Below are 12,819 nucleotides of genomic sequence, written 5' to 3' on the forward strand. Positions count from 1 at the left end.
TGAAGCTAGAAGGGAAGTTTAGAGAAAAAAGAATAAAAAGAAATGAACAAAGCCTCCAAGAAATTTGGGACTATGTGAAAAGACCAAACCTACGTCTGATTGGTGTACCTGAAAATGACGGGGAGAATGGAACCAAGTTGGAAAACACTCTGCAAGATATTATCCAGGAGAACTTCCCCAATCTAGTAAGGCAGGCCAACATTCAGATTCAGGAAATACAGAGAACGCCACAAAGATACTTCTCAAGAAGAGCAACTCCAAGACACATAATCGTCAGATTCACCAAAGTTGAAATGAAGGAAAAAATGTTAAGGGCAGCCAGAGAGAAAGGTCGGGTTACCCACAAAGGGAAGCCCATCAGACTAACAGCTGATCTCTCGGCAGAAACTCTACAAGCCAGAAGAGAGTGGGGGCCGATATTCAACATTCTTAAAGAAAAGAATTTTCAACCCAGAATTTCATATCCAGCCAAACTAAGCTTCATAAGTGAAGGAGAAATAAAATACTTTACAGACAAGCAAACGTTGAGTGATTTTGTCACCACCAGGCCTGCCCTAAAAGAGCTCCTGAAGGAAGCACTAAACATGGAAAGGAACAACCGGTACCAGCCCCTGCAAAAACATGCCAAATTGTAAAGACCATCAAAGCTAGGAAGAAACTGCATCAACTAACCAGCAAAATAACCAACTAACATCATAATGACAGGATCAGATTCACACATAACAATATTAACTTTAAACGTAAATGGGCTAAATGCTCCAATTAAAAGACACAGACTGGCAAACTGGATAAGGAGTCAGGACCCATCAGTGTGCTGTATTCAGGAAACCCATCTCATGTGCAGAGACACACATAGACTCAAAATAAAGGGATAGAGGAAGATCTATCAAGCAAATGGAAAACAAAAAAAGGCAGGGGTTGCAATCCTAGTCTCTGATAAAATAGACTTTAAACCAACAAAGATCAAAAGAGACAAAGAAGGCCATTACATAATGGTAAAGGGATCAATTCAATAAGAAGAGCTAACTATCCTAAATATATATGCACTCAACACAGGAGCACCCAGATTCATAAAGCAAGTCCTGAGTGACCTACAAAGGGACTTAAACTCCCACACAATAATAATGGGAGATTTTAACACCCCACTGTCAACATTAGACAGATCAACGAGACAGAAAGTTAACAAGGATATCCAGGAATTGAACTCAGCTCCGCACAAAGTGGACCTAATAGACATCTACAGAACTCTCCACCCCAAATCAACAGAATATACATTTTTTTCAGCACCACACCACACCTGTTCCAAAATTGACCACATAGTTGGAAGTAAAGCTCTCCTCAGCAAATGTAAAAGAACAGAAATTATAACAAACTGTCTCTCAGACCACAGTGCACTCAAACTAGAACTCAGGATTAAGAAACTCACTCAAAACTGCTCAACTACATGGAAGCTGAACAACCTGCTCCTGAATGACTATCGGGTACATAATGAAATGAAGGCAGAAATAAAGATGTTCTTTGAAACCAACGAGGAAAAAGACACAACATACCAGAATCTCTGGGACACATTCAAAGCAGCGTGTAGAGGGAAATTTATAGCACTAAATGCCCACAAGAGAAAGCAGGAAAGATCCAAAATTGACACCCTAACATCACAATTAAAAGAACTAGAAAAGCAAGAGCAAACACATTCAAAAGCTAGCAGAAGGCTAGAAATCACTAAAATCAGAGCAGAGCTGAAGGAAATAGAGACACAAAAAACCCTTCAAAAAATTAATGAATCCAGGAGCTGTTTTTTTGAAAAGATCAACAAAATTGATAGACTGCTAGCAAGACTAATAAAGAAGAAAAGAGAGAAGAATCAAATAGATGCAATAAAAAATGAAAAAGGGGATATCACCACCGATCCCACAGAAATACAATCTACCATCAGAGAATACTACAAACACCTCTATGCAAAAAACTAGAAAATCTAGAAGAAATGGATAAATTCCTCGACAAATACACTCTCCCAAGACTAAACCAGGAGGAAGTTGAATCTCTGAATAGACCAATAACAGGTTCTGAAATTGTGGCAATAATCAATAGCTTACCAACCAAAAGAGTCCAGGACCTGATGGATTCACAGCTAATTCTACCAGAGGTACAAGGAGAACTGGTACCATTCCTTCTGAACTATTCCAATCGATAGAAAAAGAGGGAATCCTCCCTAACACATTTTATGAGGCCAGCATCGTCCTGATACCAAAGCCTGGCAGAGACATAATCAAAAAAGAGAATTTCAGACCAATATCCTTGATGAACGTTGATGCAAAAATCCTTAATAAAATACTGGCAAACCGAATCCAGGAGCACATCAAAAAGCTTATACACCATGATCAAGTGGGCCTCATCCCTGGGAGCAAGGCTGTTCAACATAGCAAATCAATAAATGTAATCCAGCATATAAACAGAACCAAAGACAAAAACCACATGATTATCTCAATAGATGCAGAAAAGGCCTTTGACAAAACTCAACAACCCCTCATGCTAAAAACTCTCAATAAATTAGGTATTGATGGGACGTATCTCAAAATAATAAGAGCTATCTATGACAAACCCACAGCCAATATCATACTGAATGGGCAAAAACTGGAAGCATTCCCTTTGAAAACTGCCACAAGACAGGGATGCCCTCTCTCACCACTTCTATTCAACATAGTGCTGGAAGTTCTGGCCAGAGCAATCAGGCAGGAGAAGGAAATAAAGGGTATTCAATTAGGAAAAGAGGAAGTCAAATTGTCCCTGTTTGCAGATGACATGATTGTATATCTAGAAAACCCCATTGTTCAGCCCAAAATCTCCTTAAGCTGATTAGGACTTCAGCAAAGTCTCAGGATACAAAATCAATGTACAAAAATCACAAGCATTCTTGTACACCAATCACAGACAAACAGAGAGCCAAATCATGAGTGAACTCCCATTCACAATTGCTTCAAAGAGAATAAAATACCTAGGAATCCACCTTCCAAGGGATGTGAAGGACCTCTTCAAGGAGAACTACAAACCACTGCTCAATGAAATAAAAGAGGATACAAACAAATGGAAGAACATTCCATGCTCATGGGTTGGAAGAATCAATATCATGAAAATGGCCATACTGCCCAAGGTAATTTACAGATTCAATGCCATCCCCATCAAGCTACCAATGACTTTCTTCACAGAATTGGAAAAAACTACTTTAAAGTTCATATGGAACCAAAAAAGAGCCCGCGTCGCCAAGTCAATCCTAAGCCAAAAGAACAAAGCTGGAGGCATCATGCTACCTGACTTCAAACTATACTACAAGGCTACAGTAACCAAAACAGCATGGTACTGGTACCACAACAGAGTCATAGATCAATGGAACAGAACAGAGCCCTCAGAAATGATGCCGCATATCTACAACTATCTGATCTTTGACAAACCTGACAAAAACAAGAAATGGTGAAAGGATTCCCTATTTAATAAATGGTGCTGGGAAAACTGGCTAGCCATATGGAGAAAGCTGAAACTGGATCCCTTCCTTACACCTTATACAAAAATTAATTCAAGATGGATTAAAGACTTAAATATTAGACCTAAAACCATTAAAATCCTACAAGAAAACCTAGGCAATACCATTCAGGACATAGGCGTGGGCAAGGACTTCGTGTCTAAAACACCAAAAGCAATGGCAACAAAAGCCAAAATTGACAAATGGGATCTAATTATACTAAAGAGCTTCTGCACAGCAAAAGAAACTACCATCAGAGTGAACAGGCAACCTAGAGAATGGGAGAAAATTTTTGCAACCTACTCATCTGACAAAGGGCTAATATCCAGAATCTACAATGAACTCAAACAAATTTACAAGAAAAAAAACAAACAATCCCATCAAAAAGTGGGCAAAGGACATGAACAGACACTTCTCAAAAGAAGACATTTATGCAGCCAAAAAACACATGAAAAAATGCTCATCATCACTGGCCATCAGAGAAATGCAAATCAAAACCACAGTGAGATACCATCTCACACCAGTTAGAATGGCCACATTAAAAAGTCAGGAAACAACAAGTGCTGGAGAGGATGTGGAGAAATAGGAACACTTTTACACTGTTGGTGGGACTGTGAACTAGTTCAACCATTGTGGAAGTCAGTGTGGCAATTCCTCAGGGATCTAGAACTAGAAATACCATTTGACCCAGCCATCCCATTACTGGGTATATACCCAAAGGACTATAAATCATGCTGCTATAAAGACACATGCACACGTATGTTTATTGCGGTACTATTCACAATAGCAAAGACTTGGAACCAACCCAAATGTCCAACAACGATAGACTGGATTAAGAAAATGTGGCACATATACTCCATGGAATACTATGCAGCCATAAAAAATGATGAGTTCATGTCCTTTGTAGGGACATGGATGAAACTGGAAAACATCATTCTCAGTAAACTATGGCAAGGACAAAAAACCAAACACCGCATGTTCTCACTCATAGGTGGGAACTGAACAATGAGAACTCATGGACACAGGAAGGGGAACATCACACTCAGGGGACTGTTGTGGGGTGGGGGGAGGGGGGAGGGACAGCATTAGGAGATATACCTAATGCTAAATGACAAGTTAATGGGTGCAGCAAAACAACATGGCACATGGATACATATGTAACAAACCTGCACATTGTGCGCATGTACCCCAAAACCTAAAGTTTAATAACAAAAAAAGAAAAAAAAAGACTGCAGTGTAGAAATCCTATCTGAGTTCCAGCCTGCTGGTCTGCATATTTGGGGGGTCAACAGTGTAACATCAATTCTTACCTGAATTTCCAGCCTGCCACCCTGCCCTATAGATTTTAGACTTGCCAGCCACCACAATTTCATGAACCAATTCCCTAAACTAAATCAATCGATTGATTGATTGCTAAGATAGATGACTGATGATTGATTGATAGATAGGTAGACAGACAAATAGACAGATAGGTAGACAGACAGACAGACATCCTACTGGTTTTATTTCTCCAGAGAGCCCTCACTAATACAAACAAGAACACACACTCCATCTAGGAGCACCTGAACACCACACCACTCTATGAAGATGGGAAGCAGGTGGCAAAGTAGATACTGACTTGCAGAGCTGAAGACAGCTCAATCTACACACCTGCAGAAGGTGGTGCTGATGAGAGGCAGCCCATTCACCAGGCAGGGCTCTGCAAAGCTTTGAAACTAGAGGCACCAGGTACTGCAGAAGGCAGGGGGTGAACTATGGGGCTAGAAACAGGCAAGTAGGTGGAAAGTGCTGATAAAGAGAAGCTAAACTCTCCAGGTTTCCACACGTCCTTGAAAGCTAGGAAACCATCCCCTTTCCAACTTTTGAGGAAGACAGAAGTTTCAACTATCTGAGGCTCTGGTTTTGGAAAAACAGATGAGTAGAGGGCATGGCTGAACAAACAGATGGAAAATAGGGAGATGATGTGAAAGACTAAGAACTGACCTGTGAGCGCCTATGCCCTTCTGCACAGCTTCCAGAACGCCAGGTTCACATACACCGGGCAGGAGTATGAAGAGCCTCCTCTAGGGAATCAAACAGCCTCAAAGTAAAGGCCAGACGCTAACACTGGAGGTCAACCAATGAAAACCCAGCTCACTCCAGTCACCCTCAGTGAAGCCCAGTTAACAAGCCCTACCCAATTAGCTTTATGATTCAACCTTAAATAACAACATACAGCAAAGGTACCAGATATTTAAGGAAAGCTAGATACAAAAACACACAAATAAAGGGAAGGCAGGGCACAGACGAAACCTGCAAACAAAGCAGGGTAAGAGATGATGTATCCAAAAAGACAAAAACAGGATGTTAACAATTTTTCTAATCAGAGTTCAAGAAAGAGCTCTTGGAAATTAAAAATATAAAAATCATAATAAAAATTATGTAGAAGCTTTAGTAGATAAAAATTTTAAAGTCTCCCTGACAGATGAACAAAAAAGACAAAGACATAGACAGTAGGAAAGAAGAGATAATAAAAAGATACGATCAGTCCAGGAGACTCAACATCTGCCTAATACAGTTCCAGGGAGAAGAAACGGGGAATACAAAGGTGAGGTACATGAAGTTCCAGATTAAAAAGACCTACAGAGTGAGCAGAACGATAAATACCTAAAACAAACCCTGGTAAGGTACATCATTGTGGACTTTAGATGGTGAGACACAGAGAAAGGACCATAAAAGGTCCCAGAGAAAGAAAGAAAAACAAAGCAAAGGAAAGGAACGTGGTCAGACTTCTCAAGCACAGTGTGAACTGGAATCCTGCATGGAAATGATTTTCCTCCTAGAATTCTACATGAGCTAAAGAATAGTAAACATCTCAAAACATGTAACTTGTACGTACTTATTTATGGGAAACTACAAGATAAAGGGCTTTTCCTCCCTGGAGGCTTTCCCTGTCCCCCGCTTGGAATTCTCAGCTCCCCAATCCCAGAGTGCCATGTTCAACCACTTAGTGTTTGCCTTCATCCTGGAGGAAAACGTGGACCATGTCTGATCACCCTTGTATTCTCCCTAAGGGCTCAGCCTGGTACATACCTAACGGAGAGAACTCAAGAAGCATCTGTTGAATCTTCATCAGCCAGGCATACCTTTTAGGCTTTCTCTGTCACTTAAAAAATGTATTCCACAAGCAACAACTGCCCCCTTTTTATACTGTAATAGAGTTTTAAAATGTTTAAAATTGAAACATTCATGTGCACAATTTGAGTGCACTGGTCTTGCTTTAGTAAAGCTTTTTAATACTATCTGTTTGGAGCATGGGCGACTGCAAGGTTAATAAATTTTCTCTGTAAAGGGCCAGATAATAAATATTTTCAGTTTTGTGGGCCATGTTTCTCTTCTGCAACTCTTCAGCATGGCCATTGTAAAGTGAAAGAGGCCATAGACAAAATGGAAATGAACAGGCATCTCTGTGTTCCCGTAAAACTCTACCTACAAAAGCTAGCAGCCACTGGACCTGGTCCGCATGCTGTAATTCGCCGACACCTGGACGAGAGTATTGCTTTATTTATTCCCACCATTGTCACAGGAAAGAAGTTTCTTAATACCTCGACTTAGCATTAATAATTTGTTTTTTCTATTTTTCTCTCTTAAATCTATCCTCTCTCTGGAAGTTGAATCAGTACTCAATCAAAAATCGAGATTATGCTCTGAGAGACAAATTCTCTTTTCAGAATATCCCTGCTTTAAGCACTATGGGAAGGTACACTGCCTTTCTCCACTTTAAAGCCTAAGCTTCTTTTAGGTTGGATGAAAATCACTTGCTCTTTGAAATTGTGGTCTCTGCTTTTCCAATCAAGGGTGGCTTAGGCTGCCTTACAGAGCAAGCCCCATAAAAATGCTGCCATGGGGAACTGCTGTTTGCTGAGAGTTTGACACAAAAGCCCTTCAGACAAGCGTTGTTTGGCTGCTTATGGTAGATTAAGAACAAGATCCTTTGTTTCCAAAAGAAATCAATGTTCATTCTTAAGTTCAAAGAAAACCAACTGTTCTAAGGACGATATGAGGACATGGACTCCATTCCAGCTGCCAATTATCTGCAAACACAGCAGAAGCAAAACCCAGTCTACCTAGCATGGAGAATTAGTCTTAGGAGATCCCTCAGTCCAGAATTCCCCTGCCCAGTCACTCAAGTCCAGCCTATGAAATTGATTTTTTTAAGGAAAAAAAGAGTGTTTATATCAAAATGGGAGTCCACTTAGGTCACCCCCTCTGAGGAGCAGTCACATCAGCTACTAGGCTTCTTATTAGCTACTAAGAAATCCAGAAAACAGCACCGGTGGTTTTTCTAAGTGGATATGGCACTCCCTTCAAGCCAATCACTAACCTGTCATTTAAGAAAAGGAGAAAATAAATGAAAATACTACCATCAAAGCCTACAGGCTGGGTAGAATTCTGTGTCTGCCAAGTAGTAAAAATGTGTAACATTTTAAGTAGCATCATAAGCAAAGGATATAATTGCCTCTGCCAAAAAGCTTGCCTAGCACAGATCAGATGTCAGCCACCCATTTGACAAGGCAGCCGAAAGCCAGCCATGTCAGAAAATGCTTCCTGGTGGTTGGAAGGGAGGATGTGCATCTAAAATCAACATTTTTGTGGGGTCCAGCTTCTAATCTCTGAGGTCCAATAGTCTGACAGCTTGAGATATTCACATGACAGCTATTTCGTTCCCAAGTTCAAATGCAACAGTAGACAGTAAATTGTGCTACAGTCCCCTACCAACCATTCTAGAAGCCAGTATTAAGGTTTTCCTTAGCGTTTCACTTCTTAGGTGCTTTTAATTTCTGAAGCCCCTTAAGATTCAGCACCAAGTCTTTGGGAGGACAGAAAGTGACAGGAGGGAGAAGGGAGGAATGAAAGAAGGAAAGGAGAAGAGAACAAAGGGAGAAAAAATCTAAGAGAACTTTAGTGACCCTATCAGGAGACAGATGGAGAGCAGATGGGAGCTGATCCCAGGTGAATACTATTCCAGGTACCTCTAAACAATGCCAGCATGGGACTCCCTGGAAACAAGGAGACAATAACTCAATACAGCAGGAATTCCTCCAGCTGGTAACTACAAGGCCTCCAAAACAGGTGCTCACTTAAAATGGGACTGCATAGAGAAAAAAAACATATTTAGGGAGGAAGCAACTCCAAAGGGGTGTTCTGCCTTAAGTAACAGGAATGGCTAGAGCCTGTAAGAACCTTGAGCTTTTTTTTTTTTTTTTTTTGAGATGGAGTCTCACTCTGTTGCCAGGCTGGAGTGCACTGGCACAATCTCGGGGCACTGTAACCTCTGACCCCCTGGTTCAAGCTGTTCTCCTGCCTCGGCCTCCTGAGTAGCTGGGATTACAGGCATGTGCCACCAAACCCAGCTAATTTGTGTGTGTGTGTGTTTAGTAGAGATGGGGTTTCACCATGTTGGCCAGGATGTTCTTGATCTCCTGACCTCGTGATCCACCCGCCTTGGGCTCCCAAAGTGCTGGGATTACAGGCGTGAGCCACTGCACCTGGCCGAGCCTTTCTTTTATAAGGACACCTACCACTGGGCTTAGGGCTCACCCTAAATCCAGAATGATCTCATCTCGAGATCTGAACTCAATTGCATCCGCCAAGATCCTTTTACTTTTCGTTTTTCTTTTTTGGCACGTAAAACAGTGTTCATTCTTTCAAATAAAAATATACATAGTGAAAGGATTACGACAGTCAAACAGGTTACCATATCCATCTCATCACATGGTTACTTTATTTTTTTTGTGATGATAGCACCTGAAATCTACTCTCTTAGCAAATTTCCAGTCTACAATGTCATATTATTATCAACCAAGACCCTTTTTCCAAATAAGGTCACACTCACACGTTCCAGGGGCTGGGACGTAAACGTATCTGTTTGGAGGCAACTACTCAACTCATCACAGTTTCCAACAAACTAGAGAAGAAAATTCGTTATTTACTTAAGTAAACATGGACTGTAAATGTTTTGTTGTATTTGATCATTGAAAGTCCCAAGACAGCAGGAATTCCTCCAGCTGGTACCTACAGCTATTCCCGTCAGAGCTGGTGTCCTTAGACAAGTTACCAAGCCTGCCTGATCCTCAGTGCCCTTATGTGTAAAACTGGGACAATCCCCCACCTGGTAGGTTGTTGTGCAAGTTGACAGTGATTCATTTAGAGTGTCTGCCCCCAGCTAATGTCTCGTTGACAGGCCCTAGTCTTCCACGGCTCTGAGCAACATGTTCAACAGCCACTCCCCAGGAAACAGCGTTCAGTTATTTCTTGATTCAGCCATTAGTAGGATGTGTCTCAGGTATTTAGGGAAAAAAGAGACTAAAATAGCAGGCTTGCTAAAGGTAAATAATAATCAGACTCGTGGGAGAATTAAGGACCTGGCATCATGAGAAGAGCCTGTCCTATTCAAGATGGTCACCTGTGACCGTAGTTCTCCAATTATCCCAGGAATCATCAACTTAAATATACCATCTGTCACTACCTGGGCACTCCCCAGGACACGAGCTGCATCTTATTTATCTTTGCATCCCCCATGCCTGGCACAGTGCCTGGCACCTGAGTCATGCAATATGAACTGATGGATGGATGACGACACAAGCCAGAATGCTCAGGAAACTTCAGCTCTGATAATCAATAATCATGAAGATAACTATTGTTTATTGAAAGTCACAATACTAAGTGCTTTACATATATTGCATGGATTAAATAAGATAATTTATGTTACCATTTTGGCATAGCTGCTGCTCCAGAAATGTGAGCGATCATCACCACTTATTTTAATCCTCATTCCAACCAATAATGGAGGCATTCTTATTCCCATGTTACACAGCAGGAACTGAGGCACAGGGAGGTGAAGTCACAGATCTAATACCTGGCAGAGCCAGGGTTTGTTAGACTTCAAAGACCTGTGTCCTTTTCAGCTACATTGCACTGCTTCTGATTCACAGTATTAAGTCTGTTTTAAGGCGTTCACACATCTATAGTCAGACTATAAACTGGAGGCATGGGGGGATGTAGGCATAGGGGGGACGTATATGTATATGCATGTACATATGTATGTATATGTATATATGTACACATATGTGCTATATATTTGTGTACACACACACGCAACACCTGAATTGAAGAAATAAACTGGAGAGAACAATGACTTAAACAATGGAGGGTCCCAGGGAGCATAGAGAATTCCTTTGTCTTGAATCATACTGTGCAGGGGTAAAGCATCACATGTTACGCTCTGCCAAGCTGATGAAAGCAACACATACAATGTTTTATAAGCTCCAGAGCTTCATCCCAGGCTTATTACTTCCTGTTGAATAATCTTGTTTTTAAGCCAAACACCATAAAGTGAAGAAAAATGAACTGGGCTTGACATTCCTGTACCAGTGCTTTTCTCTGCACCTAAATTCCCAAAGACAGTGAGCAGGAAACATGACTGGGGACATTAAGAGTATCCCAGCCATGAACTTACAGGAGGAATGGATGCTGGGGAAGCTTTTGCGGCCCTCGGACACCAGATCGGGGTCACCTGTGCAATGCATTTCTGAGTTCATCACTCCATCTGGAAAGCAGCGGTAAAAGAAATCGGGGCGAGGTCTACAAAAGACACCATGGACATTTTCAATATAAAATGCTGCCATCACAAATGACCCCAAGCTGACCCTCCCAACTCCCCAATGCCCCCAGCTCATTCCTCAGCCCCCTTGGCCGTCAACACTGGAGCTCCCCACGGAATACTCTAGACACAGCAGTTTGGGGAAAAGCTCAGGTTTTGGTGTCAGAGAAATCTGAGTTGGCGCTCCCACATACCACTTACTCACTTTATGACCTTGGGAAGGTCACTTGGTCTCCCTCAGCTTCAGTTTCCACATCTGTAGAAGGGGGAAATTAATACTGACCCAAAGCTGAGGTCCTGAGGATAGAGTGACATGACTTACAGGAGGCACCTAAGCAGTGTCCTCTGGCCCAAGTTCCTTGTTTGACAGGTGTGAAAAGGAAGGCTTTGTGCCACCCGTGGACTAAAAGTTACTTCCTGTCTTGATCTACAGCTCTATTGTTGGATATTGGCATGGATTGCTCAAATGCCAATCTATAGGTCTCATCCTGAAGAGAACGATAAATAAGTAATTGTATTAATCTACCACTCTACTGCTTGATCTATTTCAGAGGTTGCCTCTGGGATCCAAGACTCCAGGATCCTCGTGTCCATATATCCTGCATTTGGGTGGCCACTTGCCTTTCCTGAAATGGCAGGCCTCACCTGGCCTCACTGAGAGACCTTGAACACCCAGCTCCATGATGCAGAAGACAGTGCCCCAGGTTGGCCTCTCTGGTCTAGGACATGGGAAAGAGACCTCTAGAGGCACATGGGGTGGCCCTGGGCCTGAAGTCGAGTCTCCTGCAGCAATCACAGCTGCAGGAAGTCCTGAGTGCTTACTGGGCTTCAGACACAGTGCTAAGCTCCACACACCCACTGTGCCATATAATCCTTAGGAGAACCCTGAGGCAGAGCCTGGAGCTGTCTGTATTTTACAGGTGCAAAAATGAAGGCTCTTCATTGCTCAAGGTCACACATATCCAGTAAGTGGCAAGGACAAGCTCTGAATACCAGCGCCTGGATCTTCATGCTGACACACTTCACCCCATGCTTTACTGCCTTACTCGAATGAGGGTCCTCACACAGGTGGGTGATGGCATATCACCTCACATTCATACTCAACTAATATTTGCTGAGCACCTACCACGGGTGAAGCTTAGCTAATGTTGGAAACAGTGCCTGCTTTCTGAGCACTCCAGGTCATAGTCTTGATCACTGGTCCTTCAGCTCTGCAACTCAGGTGGGGCCTAAGCAGTCTACCAGAACAGCTGGGGTACTGTCTCTCTGGTACTCAGCCAGTGTTTCTCCAAGTATGGATGTCCACCTAATGCACCAGAACCTCAGAGGGGCGAGGCCTGAGAGTGAGCACTGATCAGGGCACACAAAGTTAAGGGAACACAGCAGCAACAGGCCATGTACTGCCTGATTTTTATCTGTCTCCTGCCCCCTCAGTCCCTGGCCTGCATCCAGTAGATAAAATAAATACTAACGTTCTGAGAGGGGATCTAGTGTGTCCCAGGCCAACAGCCAGCTAGAGTTAGTTAGGTCTTGAATTTAGATGTTTTGACTGCTCATGTCTGTAGAGACCAGCTCTTCACCAGAGCAGTCAGAAGAGAAGGAAAGATAAATGGAAAACAGAAATCATTTCTAGGGGCAGTAAGAGAAATGTGCCATAAGCCAA

The 12,819-nt window shown here is 42.3% G+C and overlaps 1 protein-coding gene across 3 annotated transcripts in view; it reads right to left on the reverse strand.

The window, feature by feature from the left end:
- Window positions 1–12,819, reverse strand: part of PLPP4 (phospholipid phosphatase 4) — a 146,586-nt gene that overhangs the window by 64,053 nt on the left and 69,714 nt on the right. The window contains exon 5 of one of the 3 annotated variants that reach the window (XM_030806259.1): window positions 11,013–11,137. The exons of the other annotated variants lie outside the window; for them this stretch is intronic. Within the exon in view, the coding sequence (XP_030662119.1) occupies window positions 11,013–11,137 (125 nt within the window). The remainder of the gene's footprint in view (window positions 1–11,012; window positions 11,138–12,819) is intronic. 3 annotated transcript variants of the gene reach the window in all.

This window comes from Nomascus leucogenys, chromosome 3 (assembly GCF_006542625.1).
Source record: "Nomascus leucogenys isolate Asia chromosome 3, Asia_NLE_v1, whole genome shotgun sequence".
Classification (NCBI taxonomy): domain Eukaryota; kingdom Metazoa; phylum Chordata; class Mammalia; order Primates; family Hylobatidae; genus Nomascus; species Nomascus leucogenys.